The sequence below is a fragment of the Coturnix japonica genome, chromosome 4 (genome assembly GCF_001577835.2).
Source record: "Coturnix japonica isolate 7356 chromosome 4, Coturnix japonica 2.1, whole genome shotgun sequence".
NCBI lineage: Eukaryota > Metazoa > Chordata > Aves > Galliformes > Phasianidae > Coturnix > Coturnix japonica.
The window spans coordinates 40,977,779-40,994,869 of NC_029519.1; the positions used below are offsets into that span (position 1 = coordinate 40,977,779).

At 40.7% G+C, this 17,091-nt stretch overlaps 1 protein-coding gene across 4 annotated transcripts in view; it reads right to left on the minus strand.

Moving 5' to 3' along the window:
- Nucleotides 1–15,737: 15,737 nt before the first annotated feature.
- ARHGAP24 (Rho GTPase activating protein 24) overlaps nt 15,738–17,091 on the minus strand; it is a 142,298-nt gene continuing 140,944 nt past the window's right edge. For all 4 annotated transcript variants that reach the window (XM_015861771.2, XM_015861773.2, XM_015861774.2 and 1 more), the window contains one exon: nt 15,738–16,488. In XM_015861771.2, coding sequence (XP_015717257.1) covers nt 16,245–16,488 — 244 coding nt within the window. In that variant the 3' untranslated portion in view covers nt 15,738–16,244. The remainder of the gene's footprint in view (nt 16,489–17,091) is intronic.

Consider the following 17,091-nt stretch of genomic DNA (forward strand, 5'->3'; position numbering starts at 1 on the left):
ATACAAAGGGAACTGCATGCCACCTCCAGGTGAACCACTGATTCAACTTATCCAAAAAAAATACAACAGTGAAAAGCAGCAGTAACTGCAGAGATGCAGGACGTGGGGTGGATTTTTTCATTCTGTATCTGTTGATGTAAGAGTCAAAGCATCCCTCGCATGGCTTTGTTGTTCTATTGTTTCTTAAAAAGTAACAGCAGAACATAGAACCACAGAGACCATGACAGCCACAAGGGATAGAAGAGATACTCTCAGTACACAAAGCATGGTTTCAAAGCGTAATCCTTTATGCCAAGAGTCTCCATTTGTAAATGGCAAAGAATGTATACACCTGGTCAAGTTTCTAAACCAAGTATGAAGCCATAAGACTTCAGATTATTCCATTCGTCCCACAGCTTTTCCATATCAATAGCTTATTTCTGTCTGCATTATGTACCACACTGTATCTGTGGTGCTTTGTTTTAAATATTTCCTCTTTAAGCATCTGAATTCCTACTGAACAGGAGAAACAGACAGATTATGAGACAGCATCCCTCTTTCAAATCCCACAGACTCCCAGACATGTTATAGAGAAACTGGTAAGCAGGTTAGAAACCTGAAAATACAAGGCTAACAGCAACAGAATTAAAATCAATACATCTGTCGTTAACAGTGATGCTATAGCATGTCAACTTCACAGTATTATGTGAGCATAGAAAAGCATGATTATTAGTGTCGCTGAAATTAATTGTTGCACCACATCTACCAAAACAAACAAAGAAAACCACCAAACACAACGTCATTTGAAAAGCCAGACTCCTATTTATGGGGTTTTTGTGCAGAAGTCCAACTACTTACTGGATTTCCTGTGCCAGAGTATATCAAGCATTAAATATCTCATTTTTCCTAAGGGCTACGTTGGTTACAGAAGTGGTTAATAAAAGTTTTTGGGGTTGTTTCCAGTCAGGTTATGATCCCTGATTTTCGAGCACTCCTGTGTATTTTACAAGACAGCTGTTAAGCATATTCAGTGCCATTAAAATATGAAGGAGTTGTTACAGCTGCAGCAATTGCATGAGGGATATATGCTGTTCTTTGCTTCCAGAAAGGAAATTATGCAAGGACACACATCATATTATAAAATTAGAATTACTGGATGAATCTGAGCATTAAATCCCTGAATGTCAATCAGATGCTTCCAGAAATCCTCACAACATTAATCCAGGCTGTCTGTTCACTAAATAAGTAGCATCCGTGGGGGCTTTGACCCACACGCCACAAAAATTGACTGGTGTGACTAATTAAAAAAGCAATGATAACAATGTATTAATTCTTACCTTACAATTTCCTCCGTGTGAAAAATCCAAAACATCATGACTGTTCTGATGCTTGATAGTTACAGTGCTGCATAGCTGCAGGAACTTGACTAAAGCTGCAGCAAAAGGAAGGAAAAAAACAAAAAAAGGAAACTTTATGTGGTGCATGAGGAGATTCCGGTTGGATATTAGGAAAAAAAGTCTTCTCAGTAAGAGTGGTGAGCCATTAGAACAGGCTGTCCAGGGAGGTGGTGACATCACCATCCCTGGGGGTGCTGAAGAACCGTGGAGATGTGACAGGGAAGGACACGGTTAGTGAGCATGGTGGGGATGGGTTTGTGGTTGGACTAGATGAACTTAGAGGTCTTTCTAATGTTAGTGGCTCTACAGTTCTACTTAATAAATATTGAAAGTGGTTTTAAGAAATGAACTCAGATACCCTTCTCTGATTACAGCTCATGGAGAATATTGCTGGCTGTTCACGTTTATTCCAGAGTGGCATCACCTTGTTTTGTCTGGCTTTCCTCAGGAGTAAAGCTTGAACACTTCAGCATATGTATGTGTGTGGGAACTGCTGAGTCACAGCCTGAACCACTGATTGAGCACCTGGGGAAAGGACCAGTCAGCCCTGGGAGCACAGGTGAAGGCAATTCAGCTGTGAGACTGGAAGGCATGGAGCCTGGCTGCACCTCTTAGACCTCATTTAAGAGGACTAACCCTGGGGAAGGATCTCCCTGTAGTAGAGCTTTCCCCTATGAATCTGGAATCTTCTGATACTGATAAGCAAACTTCTTACCTTATAGCACTTTTCTATTGTGCTGATTCTTCCATTGTTACATCTCTGGTGAAACACCTTTTCACATTGTACTGAATCGCTACAGTATGCAAAATAATAATAATTATTATCTGTATGGTCAGACAGAACTTACTGCCCACAGCCAGCTCCCATGGCGCTTTCCCATCTACAGCCAACAAAGCTGTCAATTACATTAATGAAGACCAAATGATAAATGTTGCCAAATGAACTGCTGTAGTACAGAAGGTCCTCAGAGGCCTGAGAACTTTGACAGAGTTATTCTAAGCACTTACAATATATGAGCTGAAATGTATGTTTGTTTCTGTGAACCAAAGTGTGCAAATTATGCTTACAACAAATGTGCTCTCTAAGGGTAGGCTTACAGCCCTAAAATAAATTTCCAGGTTCGCAGCAGTTTTATTAAAATAAGGACATCAAAGATTAAATAATCGTACAATTTCTCCCATGATTAACATTTTGGGTGAAGAAATTTTTTCCGAGTGAGATAACTGCTTTTATTCTCTGCCAACTCGGTTATGCTAATTTTAGAAGTAATTCCTGATTGTTATGACTGCTATTTGCATTAATTATGTTGCACTGCTTTTCAAGAGATGTGCAATTCAGAACAAGAATGCGGTGAAACATTTATAGGCAGTATGTGTGGTGGGGCAGCATGCAGTGATGTGTCACACCAGTTCTTGTTGGTTTTAACTTGGGAATTAGCATCCCCACAGCTGGGCAGAAGGTCCTCCATTTAGAACACCTCCCCATCTTCTGAGAACTCTTAGCACTTAACCAGAATAGAATTAAGTCAATCATTCAGCACAGCTCTGTTTACAATGATGAGCATCTCTCCTACGTGCCCTGGTTTCTGCACGTGCTGGGACAAGTGCCAAATGTGCACTGCCTCCTTTCTGAGCATGCCCAAGCGGTAGATGTAGGGACAGGGTTTCCCAGGAAGTCCTCCAGGCTTCCTGACTTCCTAAGAAAAGGGAGCTCTGGGTCTCTTGGATGAGGAATACTCCCCCTGTTTGAGACAAGTGTTTCTGGTCTCCACACTTATGTGTCCCCCAAGGACTGCCCCAAAAACCCAGATATTTCACTCCCTTCAAGCACTAATTGCATGACAGGAATAGCATAATTCTTAACGCTACTGAATTGGGTCCTTCCAAGCAGTTTAAACAGCTCATGAAGGACTAATTCTGTCCTTGGCTTACACAGAAGAACCCACAAATACAAAAGCCTACTTTCTATTATTCTAATAACATTCTGGCCTCTTGCTCCCCTTCTGCTCCCATTTCAGCCACTTACATACAGGAGTGGAAATGATACTGTTGAAGCTGTATGGACATTCATACTTGGGTTTTATTGGGCTGTCAGACATGTTGTGCATTACTTGATTTCAGATAACAAGCCCAGCAAAGATTGTAGGGTTTTTGTGTTTTTTATTCTGTAGACTTACTGCCAAGGGAAAAGAAAAAGAAAAATCAATACTTCCGTTCACCATGGAGAATGGTGACATTCTACGCCTGTCATGGACTAATAATACATTGCCAATCTTTTTCAGGTTTGCCTTCATTTAAGACAGTTCCAGTGCTGATACACAACTGTAGAGAAATCTGCAAATCAATTGGCCTTAATGGCTCTACTGCCTGAGCTTAGCATGTAGCTCTGTTTTACTTAGAAGTTTCAAGTACATAAGTAAAGCAAGCAAAAAAACCCCTAACATTCACAAGGAAAATAGGGTCGCTCCACAGCCTTTTCTACATGTGATGTGATGGAGAGCAGAAATCCAGAACGAGCACTCCACAGCCACATTTCATGACCCTCATTTTGTAAATTCTATCTTCAGGCTTAAAATTTAGACTGCACCACCAGGAGTGGCCTTTTAAGCTTTCAGTCTTCTGAGAGGCTGCCATCGTGTGGCACTTGAAGATGCTGTTCACTGCCTCAAATAAATGGCTTGTGCATGCTCTAGAGTGGATGTAGTGCACATACCCAGGACCCTTCATACGCAGATAAATACTTCCTCATTCCTGTTCAGTATTCAGGTAGCCTCAAGAAAAGGCTGTGACCTCTTGTGTGTGTCAGTCACATTGTAATGCAGTTCATGAACTGAGGTTCAGTTGAAGAACTTTATTTCCATCAGAGAAGCAGTGAACTTGAGCATATATTCAACTTCATTTGCATTACGTGGTACTGCTGCCACATCGAGCCATAAATCCCAAATGCTAAATGTGCTGTGCAGCATCTCAGAAACCACTTCTCATGGATGCTTCACTCCCTTCACCTTTTTCTCACTTGATTTGGACTATGGGTGGAGGGTGAGGGGGAATCCTATATAGCTCATTCCTTCAGTCAGTAATGCATATTTCTGGGTAAATCAATGGACTTTTAGAATGAGAGTATAAGGATGTTACCCTGTACCTGGTTAACCAATTCAACTTCAGTTCTTGCTGTTGTTTGTTTGTTCTTTATATAACTTTATACATAGGTACCAAGCAGTACACATTTTTTCTGACACTCACAGCATTTTTTCTCTGTAAGACAGATGGAGAAAATTAATTTTGCTCTCACTGGTTGTGTTATCAGTAACCATCTGTATACAAGTCAGGAATGAGTCCACTGTATTTTCATTTGCCCCAGAGGACAGTAATGCAACTTTAACCCTGCCCTAAGAATACTTTCTCCCCAGCTTTCTACTTTTTCTTCCCATCGAGCTGATGCTTGGTGAAGAGCATCAGCAATGTGGTATAGAAAAATATGTTAAGGTTTGACAGCAGGAAACACTGATTGCGAGGCAGACAGTGCATGCAGTTTTTCTGCATGGGAAACATGAGAACATAAGATTGTCTGTAAATAACTTCCAGCAGGAGTCTGTACTAAAGGAGCTGCATTAACACCTGCTTTGAAATTTACAATTCACATACACCTGGGCTGCTTATCTAGCATTCTAATGAAACTAAAGCTTTGCTAGAATGGCTACTGACACTTCTTCCTAAGAGCAAGACACTGGCCTAGAGTTTTTACATCTGGTTTGTTGTCTGTTACAGCAGTTTTCTTTGAGTGTCAATCAACCAGCTTTGAATTCTCTTTCAGGGAACACCTTACAGTGATGTTGTTCCAATCCAGGAAGTTTTTTGCACAGAGAAATCGTATCAGATTGTCAAGTGTCCAAAAACAGTAAAGAGTACCTACATCATGTCAATTCAATGACTGTGCCCTCCTGCAAAATACAATTTAAATTTAAATGAGGAGTAATGTGACATGGTTGGCTGTGTCTCTTTAAAGGATACAGTAATAAGGTCTTGAGGATTTATGGTTCAATTGGAATTAGGCAGTTGAAAGTTTGGTGTCCAGTCAACGGCTTAAAAACAGAAGTCTGACAGAAACAGTCAGACCCAACATAGCTCCAAAACCCCTCTTCTAATCCACCCTTGTTTGGAACTTCACTTCTATAGCTCTGTGTATCCATTCTCACCTTCTGACACTCCATCATTTACGACCAACTTTTTGTTTCTCCCTTGGAAATGGTTTAATACTCTAAGAGGGCTGGTTATCTTCTCTGGATGGAGCACTACAGATTTAAGAGGGCCATAAAAAGATGCAATCAATGAAGAGAATTGCATGCCATTGTGAGTGTTGACATTTGAAATTTCAAGCTTCATTTGTGGGTTGGCTCCATACAGAGTAGACACCTGTCAGTTTGCAATTTGACACAAATTTGGCATGTCAAATGCCAACAGGTGAGTGGTGATTCATAACGAGTTTGGTAAAAATCACAGCTGTTCAATAGTACACTTAAAAACAAACACCACCACAAAACCCAACTGATTAAGCTGCAGTATTTACCTTCAAAGCGTAGGAATGGTGATCTCTGTCTGACCCTGCTGATAGCAAATGCTGTCCAGTGCATACTGGAATTATTTTTAAGTAATGGTACCCTTCCTAAATATCCAGATAAGCATGGCAATCTGAACTGAGGCACACCACTAATATCCCAGCCAAGGAGAGTTCAGTCTGTTTTCCTTATTCACGCTCAGTAGGATTTTCATGGAAGTAAATAATTCTCCTCGTTGTTTCTACTGTAAAGTAAAAAGGATGTTCAGATGAGAGAGCTGTGTCTGCAAGGTCTTCTTTCAGGATCACTATCCCAGCCTGTCAGTCTCAGAGTTTTAGTGGCAGAAATACTGTATCAGATTTTGCACGTAGGGAAAAGAGAAATTTCTTTCTCCTCTGATAATGATACAGTTAATCTTAATAACTACAAAATTAGTGGATGTTAAAAGAATTTGAGAGGTTTTCAGGCAAGGAGTAGGAGGATGACCAAATCACACTATTCAGCAAAGTACTGCATTACAGACATCTAATGGAACACTCTTGATAGCTAGCAGAAGGAAATCACACTGCTTGGAAAAGCAAATGCACTGGACAGTAAAGCATTCTGCACAGGTGCTAGGGCAGGAAGGTGGCTGAACCCCAGCTCTCCTAATTGCTTTAAGGCACAAGAGAGCAAATGGCACAGTGACTCACTTCCAGTGGTACAGATTTGTATGAGCACTGTGTGCAGACTCTTGTTCATTGCTGGTGAAAATGCTTAAGTAGTGGTGGTGACCATGTTGGAAAACAGTTCCAACAGCTGAGAATCTGCTCTATGAAATAGCGTCATTCTATCTGTTGTAGTTTCCATGGAAATAAATAGGAGGCATTACTTTCAGAGCAACCTTACATCTTTAAGAACAAATACACTGGAGACGTTCATTGCTTGTCAGAGAGTCTGAACGAATCACATAGGCAGGGATATCCCTGCCTACGACTACTCAGTGGTACATGCACACATGGTGGCAGAGCTAAATTATCATGTCTCACAAAACAAGGTTATACATTACAGAATGGAACATTTATGCTTTTTTGGAGAAGTTTCAAGCTTACTGTGATTGTGGTGCAGAAAGTATATTTACAGAGTTGGTTACCTGCAGTGTTCCCTTTAAAACTGGTTATTTTCCTTCTTGAAGCAGTAGGAATTTTTCCTTATTAGATGTTTAATACCTTCCATGCTTTTAAGTGTCTCTTGAGGTTCTTCCTCATCCATGATTGAAAATGTAACTGCCATTAGTGCAACACGGGTCTTACTTACATTCATAAAAATGGCAGCAGACACTTGAATATTTATAGACTGCAGCAGCTTAAGATAAATATAATGTGATGTATTTACATAACACCAGGTTAAAAGGCCAAAAACACACTCAGTGTGTAGGCATTGATTCAAGACTCTGGATGAGAGGCTCACAGCCTGAAGTAAGCCCCACTCCTCCTTCCTTCTCTTCAACCTCATTATCCCTCTAGTTGGGATAGTTGGGCTTTTGTTCTGGAGAATCCACAAGCCTCACAGATTGCTCTAAAAGCTAGTTGGGGTTTGCAGTGTAGCAGGGAGGCATCAGATGCTTACACAAGTTTTTCGTTGAGTTTTGTTAATTCCCCTACCCCAAAATACTATCTTAAAGCTTGAAGCCCTTTCTGTTCTGTATGTTCATCATGAAAGTACAGGTTTTTACTGTCCTTTAAGATAGTAAAACCAGCCTTTCCTTTTGCTTTATCGCTTTAGAAAACCAGCAATTTCCACACTGAGATTGTTTTATGTGCCTGGTAATGGCAGTCAGTATTAGGAGCTAACACTGGAATTGCATGTGGCAAAGAATCCAAAGTAATCTAAAGTAATCTAAAATATTATATATATATAATATATATATAACAAACAAATGTAATTATATATATATATAATTACATATATTATATATATATATATATAAATAATATAAATATAAAATTTGTTTGTTTTGAGGAAGCTATTGTTGGCCTGAAGAAGTACTCACATAATTTCAGTAGGGCATGCCAATTCTTGCTTAGAGCTCAGAAGTTAGAAGTTCAGCCTTTATTCAAACATCTATTTCCTGGATTTGGATCACAGTTGTTTATATTTTCAGAGTTTATTCTGCAGCTACTTTTATTTTAGCATTAAATCATTCTGTGCAATTTGGTGCCATCAGTGCAGATGCTTGGTCTGAGAGACAAGTACTCTGCAGAAAACCTAACAGAGCATTTGAATTAGTAAGTAAAAAGATGTCTGGGAAGATTCTAGCAGTGGGTATCAGCAGTCCGTGAAGAATGATACTTAGAATTGTCCAAGAGGAAATTTTATAAGGATAAAAAGGCCATTGCCAAGAGTGAAGTCAAGCTTCAATGATGACCTCCAAGATGCCCTTCCTCTTCCAGAGGCAAAAAGGAAGAGTATATCTGGAGTCTGCCTTGAGGATAGAATATATCCTTACCTTCATCAAGAGGAAGGAAGCTTTGCCTTGTGAAGAGCTGCCACTTTCCCAAGGTAGTAAGCAAGCTTCCCTGGCACTCCTTTGCTTGGTGTCTCTACCCAGCCTCTGATCGAAGTGAGGCAATCTGTGGTTCAACTGCTTCATTTCTGTTCTGCGTTTATGGGTGCTACCAAGCAGTTAGCAGGCTTTTAGTTTGGCCTGGCAGCCCTGTATGCACCTGACCAAAGAGCTACATCTTACAAGCTGAGTTTAAATGGGCTGTTTTACCAGACTATGCAGTTTGGCACACAAACATGCCTGGCTTGTCTTCCAAAGGGGACAGAAAGGAGAGCTGGTTTTATAGCACAGAAGGGTTTGTGTTTCCATACCACTTGACTTTGATTGTAATTGATTGTAGAACACATACTGAAGGCAGATAAGAAGAATTGTCCCGTATTTTCTGCATATAGCTGCTGCCCTTGTGAACTGAGATTACTAAAGAGACACTTTAAACAATTAGTCTGATTACACAGTAAATCTTTTAGACTTTCTAGTAATGCAAACCATGAAGGCTGCTTGCATGGGAGCCTGCAGGTTCAGCAGGTAGGTACACAATGAGGTAGATTTGGGAAAAAAAAATTCTGCTCATCTCTGTATGTATTCTATATTTGAGGCACAAATAAAATTCACTGTAACGTATGCTAAATATTTAAAGGGTTTTTCATTATTTTGGGGCAAGATGGTCATATCATGCTATTGCAGTTAGAAGCATGGCACATTTACAAGGCTGGCATCTCAATCTTTTCACTCTGTTTTCTGAGGGATTTATCAAGAGCTGTGCTTTCAAACATGCATGTTTACACAAGTTCTAGGTAGATAAATTAAAACATCTTCAAAATTACAGGAAAGCAATTGGAATAATGTCTTTAGCAAAGCCAACATGACACTCCAGTGCAGAACGTTCAGCTCAGTTCTTGATCTCTCCATGCTCTACTACTTGATGCAGAGATGAAACAACAGAAAGCGGAAGGAACTGTGGCAAGATTGCTTCTGGGTCGTGCCTAAAAGCATCCGTTGACTGCATGAGTCATATGGTTTGGACTGAATTGCATCCAGTTTTGCAGGTAACAAAACAGAAATTCTGTTCTCTTGCAGTTTCTTAAGCTGCATGCTGGTGCCAGACTGAAAACTTCTCCCTATGAAGAAACATTGCTCTGTTGGCCCTGTGTAAATTAGGGAAACCTGTGTTTCCATTCAACCTTATATGTCATTTGCAAACCCTGCTGTATTTTACTAGCAGCATTTTACTGCTTAACCAAAACCTCGCTCTTGGTTTGACTTTATCTTCCCACCCCAAAACAAAGTCATTCTGCTGATGTGTTCTTCTGTGCTCAGTGCACACCTATTTACTCTGCATTCCTCCTCTGAAGAATTTATTTCAAAATCAAGGCAGAATTTATACCTAATGTTCACAACCCATTCTTATCCTTATTTTTTTATTATTACTCCTAAGGAGGAAATCAGCATTTGCTGCTATTATTTTTACATTCATTCATCAACACAGTTATTAATCTCCTTCGAACCTGTCACCTCTTATTGCACTCATGAGATGCAGTGTGTTTGGCTCCTCACAGTAACATCCAGGTTAACTGAAGTATTGGAAACCAGGACCAGTGTATTGAGAAGCATGACTTACCTGAGGTAAGTTTCAACGTGTCTTTATGGTTCTACTACAGCGCACTGGAATTACAAGTTCCTTTTGACCTCACCCAGTCCATCTCCCCGGTGTAATGGTGAAAATTGCTTTGACATCACTATCAGGATGATGAAGCCCCACATGCTAAAAGGTTTGTGACCAGGGAAGAAAAATCAGACCAAACCTTTTTATTTTTTACCTGAAGAACGCTGGTTTAAATTCAGCAGCACCTTAAACCAAACCTGAGAGTGATCCTCCAGGTAGTATGCCATCCTGGTACGACTCTTGCCGGTTCCCTGCATAGAGAGCTGTACATCCTTACTCAGCACGTCCCCCTGCCTCAGTCCTACAGCAGTGCTCCACCTTGTTCCTTGTCAGGCAAGGTTTATAATAGTCGAGTGTGCTTTTGATCTCAAGTATTGGCTCTGGGAAAAACAGGCCTGGCTGGCAGCACAGGAACAGATGAATGAATAGTTCATGAACTGTTCTCCTAATGGCCTGTGGAACTGCCTCCAGAGATGCTTCGTTTTTGTCATGGTTCATACCCTGCTTGCTTTCCATTACTGCCTCCTTTGATGTAGGTCCCTTCAGCCAGACAGACAAATACCAATTAAGTCAACTGCGATGTATTCACTATAAATACTAAATTATACAAATATCTCCCTCATTACCCACATGCACTATTAGGGCATGTCTACACACGGGAACCATTATGGAGCCAGACAGGTATGAATCTGAAGCTGTTTCACACACCTCCCCAAGTGAGCTCTGGATATAACACAAAATGCACATTTGCAAGAATACATTAAGTAAAAGCTCACCACAGTGCTGAGTCTGGGTTAAAAGTGGCTACAGGAAGAGCTAACACATCATACAGTCGTAGAATTTAGTGAGTTGGAAGGGAACCATAAGGGTCTTTAAGTCCCACTCGAACAATCATCCCATTCTGCCAAAACCAAAGTGCTGTAGTTCAGCCCAACATAAAGGAGGTGCTGTTAAAATCCATTGATAGGTCTGATATAATAACAGAATCAGTCTTAGCAGTGATGAGAGAGAGCACTAAGAGAGCACTTTCTGCTATGAAGTATGCAAAACTCATTTGCAAACACTGCTTAGAACAACAGTAGCCATTATTTCCATAGATTATGTTTCAGCAATCTGACCCTAAAAAAGGAGGGGAACACAAAAAATAAAGCCAGAAAATACTTTTATCTAATTGTTATGGTTAACTGCTATGGCCAGAAAACAAAGAGTGCCATCCGTATCTGAGCAACAGGAAATACTGCTGTTAGAGATACCCATTTGGTGTCAAGCCAAGTCCCTTCCCACTTGCCTTACAGTTAGGAATTATAGCCATGCTCATAATAGTATTCTAACCATCACAGATTCAAATCCAGTAAAGTCCTGCTGAATATAAATCATTTTAAACGTCTTTAGCATGAAGAGAATAATACAGAAGCAGAGAGGATTTTCCATTCTCACATTCAGGAGGTTGATAAATGAAGTTGTATTGCATGCAAAACTCATTATCCTGCATTCCTTGGAGGAAAAAAAAAAAAAAAAAAGGAGGAACAGATTTGCATCACGCTCATTTTTCTGGCTTCAAATTTTCTGTACTCTGCTATTACTGACGTGCTACTTGTTTTTGTTGCTGACAAGCATTTTGGCAGCAGAACTAGGTAGACTACCACCACTAACAGCAAATACATGCATTACAACAGCACCTAAAAGCCAAGTAGGAACGTGACCTTTGCTGCTGTCATCACTTCCCAAGCCTCTATAGAATCATGACAGTTGATATCAACAGGGCATCTGCTGCATATAATTTTATTTGCTGAGAATTGCTGCTCTGGAGATGCTGAAGGATGGTCTGGGGGCCATTAGCAGCCCCCAGAGCTGTGCCGCTCTGACCTCCCGAGGCTCCCTGCTTTGCGGGCAGCTGCTCTGCCACATATTGCTTCTCATCAATCCTCAGCATTAGCGAGGGGAGGTAATTTAGTAATTTAGAGCAAAATATATAAATAAATAAATCCCAGAAAGAACAGTACAACATTAACTTTGGTAACCTTCCTGTAGAGATGAGCTTTCAGAAGAAATGCATTTAACTGAGGGCACATGTCTATCGCCTACACGCAGCAATTTCATGTCTATTTGCTCACTTGTTCTCCTCTCTCCTGTTTACTACATTTTTGCACGTCCACATCATAAGTTCCCTTCCCTTGCTCTTATCTTTTCTCCCATCTTCCCCCCACCCACCCCCCCACCCCACAGCCTGGCAGATATTCATTCCTTCTAGCACGCTGGATCTTTCTCCACCATTGTGGACTCTTGTTACTGGATAAAATACTGTGCATGGATCTTTCAGCAGTAATCTCATGAGGTTCCTCTCCATTCTTATGAAAACCTAAAATACCTGCTTTGCATATCATTTAACATAAAATCTTTAACGTATTAATTTTAATATTTGCAAAGCACTCTCTGTGTGACGTTGAAAAAAAAAACATATAACCAAGAAGAATATTAAGCTTAATTCTCGTGCTATGCCAGAGCATGCTCCAAATAGGGATTCTTAGAAAAGAAAGGAAGGCAGAAGCCATTCTGAGCACAAGAGATTCCAGCATTTACAAGGCACTGTGAGCATCTGCCACCAATCCGGTCCATTCAGCAAACTTGTGCACAGCAACGTCACCCACTGCTGTTTTCTGGTGGGGGCTGGAGATGAAATTACACCATCAACCTGGCTCCATCTCTTACTATGCCCATCGACTGAAGCATTCTGGTAGCCTGCTTTTATGCCTGTATTGCTCTGAACTTACACTAATGAATGTAATGTAATGCAATCATCCCCTGTGATTGAAGCAGAAGGTCATTAGCTCCTAGGAGGATTTTTTTTTCTGCAGTCTGTGTTGCTGAACTGTAAAAGCATTGCCTATCACACAGTGAAGGAGAATCAAAGAGTGGCACTGAGCTGGACAGGCTGAACTGCTGGCTGCACTCCCAGCTTGGAGCTGACTGCTGAACTCCCTGTGTATGGGAACTACACAGAAATACAGCAAGACAGAGGTGGGAGCAAATTACCATTATAGCACCTCATGGCTGATACCTGAAAATATGAGTGCCCTTCTCACATCAGATAATGCTGTCAGCTATGCCTCAGAACGTGACTCATTCTGCTACAGACTGGTGACAAAATGGGTTATCTTAGCTAAAGCCTCAGTTTCACTCACTACCTTGATACCAGCTTTCCTGGACGAGTTAGTTCCATATGATAACCACCAGACAACAAGTAATCTGTATGAAATTACTGTGGTTGTTTTTAGCTTCAATTGCTTTGACCTCAGTCCTCTGAATGCATTGCCCCTCTTTACTCCACTGCATGAGAAGGAGCAGGTTTTGTCCTTTAACCAACTGCATCCATTAGCATGCCCTCCCAGCACTGCTGCCAACCACATCAACTCATGTCAAATGTTGGAAGAATAGTATTTTGTTACTTGCTTCTGAATGTTAGAAACAGTTCTGATACATGTGCTTATAATCTGAAGAATATATACAAGCATCATGATGACTCCTAAAGGATGCATATCAGCTTCATCACCACAGCCAAAATGCTAAAGAAGCCTCACACAAAGGAGAAGGGTGTGACTGATTGCAATTGATCACGATGACAGTGGACATGTTACTAGTGATATTTTCCAAGTTCGCTGTGTCTGCTTAATTTTCCCGGTCTGTACAGAGAATGAGGCAAAGCCTTGTCGTCCTGGATTGCAATGCAAGAAATTGAAGATACCAACACTTTGCCACATAGCTGGAAACAGAAAATTCCATGAGGAACTAAACAGCAGTTAATGAAATATCTTTCCAAAGGTAAAGACAAGCTTTAAACCTACCCATTTAAACCTAACAGATTTTTGCCTAACACAAGTTTTAAAACATCAAAGATACTTGAAAGAGTATGGTTCAGCACAGTTTGAGTTGATTTTAAATGGCTTAGCTGCAGTGAACTTGTCTGATGTTTTGTTGAACCAATACAGGGACCTCAACCACAGGAAAGCTAACCCAAAGAAAAGCTCTGTGCAGATTCAGCCCCAGGAAACAGATCATCATGTCATGAGCTGAGCAACAGGAACACTAAAAAGTAGAGTACAGGAGTAGATTGCAGCAGCAGTAAGGAAGGTTCCAAACTTATCAAGGAATCAGCATCAAAATGAGCAGGGCTAAACAGGAGCCTGAGCTCAGACTGTGAGGCCGACCACATCAGATACCAAGGTCTTTCTCATTCAATTTAAAAATCAGAATTAACACAGTAAACAGTTTGGCTAGCCACAATCACGAACATTGGCACAAATGGTGAGAGTCCTTCTCTCACCATTTGTGCCAATGTTCGTGATTGTGGCTAGCCAATATAAAACATTCTCTTTCCTATTCCTTGATTTCTGTCTTATTCTCATCTACATCCAGATTGGATGTGCACTATACATATTTACAGTAATTACCATCCTAACTGGGGCCTCTGAACCCAATATAACATGAATAATTGTTCCATAAACACCATGTGTAATGCTCCATTCTAAGTTGCTATTTCTCTGAAATGTAAACCTCATATTTGTTTCCCTGTACACTTACCACATCTAAGTAATATTTATCTAAAGTACATGCTACAGAGAACACCTCTTTGAGGCTACATTCTTAGATCTCAATTGGGATTCAACAATAATTGCAATACATTTGAGTGACAGTAGAGGGAAGCCAAGATGTCTAACGCCCTCTGAAAATATAACTCACAGTCCTAAACATAAAGATAAAAACAAACAAAAAAAGATCTTGTGGATGATATAAGAAACATCAGTTACACCTACTATGGATACGTTTCCCAATAGGCTGGCCTTACACTGCACAGCTTGGCTGCTTTTTGTTGGCATTCTGCATGCTGTTAGGCTCCAGACAGCTCCTCTGGCTTTTCCCTTGGCTACTTATGACCCTGTGAGTTTCCATAGCTTAACACTTGTCAGAAGTCTCTACTCAGAAAGTTTAGCTGGCCAATATGCACTGTAAACATGGGTGGTAAATGTGTTCTTCCTTATTTGCAGCTTGTAATACAGTTGCCTTGCTAATTTCTCCTCTGCTCATCAGTTCTGCAGGTCTGTATTTTGTTCTGCTTTGCTTAGCACCCATCACACTGCTAAAGCAGTCAAGATGTACAGTGTGTCCCTCTGTGTGTCCCTTTGCCAGTTGTACAGAAAGGATTCCATTCTCCTGCAGTGCCGAGGTCAGATGTAACAGTGGTCAGAGCAAGGTTTATATCCCTGTTCTGAGCTGCAGTGACTGCAGTGATGTGCTAGGGCACCCCAAAAAGCTCTGGCTATATCGATCACATTCTCTTTGAGTCACCCATTCTCCCAACTTCTTACTCTTTATCACCTACATTTCCTTTTAAACTGGCACCTCTCTATCCTTTGAATACTAACTGCTCAATGTTGGTGATGTCCTTATAGGGTATTTGGTATGAAAGCTCTGGTGATTTCTACTCAGGTCATCTGTTCCCTTAAATGAGTGTCCCATTTGCCATCCCCAGCAAGCTGCTGATTCTTATCCAGCTCTCTTTTTTAAAAGCGACGCAGATCAGTGCTAACCATTGGCACACGTACCTTTACGTATCTGTTTATCTTCACTCCCCGGCAAGAGGGGGTAACAAAACAAAAAAACAACATTTGATATACAAAATAAGCGGATGGTAACACAATGCCAAAAATAGCTTATTATGTTAAGTGCAAGGGAGAAAAGCCTCGATATAAAGCTTGATTGCAACAACATTTCAATTTACCAGTTTAAATACAAGACTTGAATTAAAATATTTCTTGAGATACATCTCTCACTCTCTAAGATGTTTTGGTTTTTTTTGTTGTTTTTTAAATTTATATACACATATCCAGTTGTAACACTTGACAGTAGTCTCATGAAGCATCCAAAGAGTATGACTCGATAAGTACACACTGAAGATATGAGTGGTTAACATATGTAAGACTTCTTCCTTCAAGAGTCTATAACATTATGTTGAGTGCTAGCCTCAGACAGACAGGTGACCAGCCACCTGATGCAGTATAATACCCCTAAGCCTTTCCCCAGAGTCCCCCAGTCAAAGCCTCCAATGCTCACTGGATCCAGATGGTGTTGCCCCTTTCTGGTCGGCGAGGCTCCACTGTCAGTTCTCCAAAAGTAGAGAAAAACTGCTCCATTTCCTTCTGCAGCATGTCGTTCCTCTTCTCTGCATCCTCTTTGGCCCGTTCTGCATTACGCATTTTGATTTCTACCATTGTGAACTTCTTCCGCTCTTGATCCAGCTCTTCATGCAGGGCTATCATCTCTGTCTCCAGGGTGAGATTTCTCTGTTCCAAGCTGCAGAAACCAAAATAGAAGCAGACAGCTCCTGAACACCACTCCTCACATTCAGTTGTGTAGAAACGCACACCATCACAAATTCATGCAAATGCCTTTTCATTTACAAAGCTTAAATTGAATTTCTAAGTTTACCTATGAACCACATTTTCATCAGTGATCCTCTCCCAAATGGCCTTCTCTGCTCTGTAGCTCATTCAGAAAATGCACGATACCAGCCACTGGTTATTGCGCACAGTGACAACCAGCTCTGCGCAATTCTCTAACAAGCAACCTAGGGAAGTCTTTTCCTTCTGGAAGTACTGACTCCCAGCTCCCACTGTAGTTGCAATTGTGTCATTTAAAAGGTCAAAATGATGCTCTGAATCCCTTTATTTAAAACTAATTTTTTATTACTAATTATCTGCTGATTAAAATCTGTTTACAAAAATAAGAAGACAGTCCCAAAAACTACAGCTGGAATGATCTAAGACACTGATTTCATTTGAAAGTCTCAGCCTCTAGAGAGCAGGCATCTACTAATGAAACTATGGAAGCTACTGATTTCATTAGTCAGATTCCAGAGAAACTCACAAGGTTCTGGATTTATTTCTGGTGCCAGTG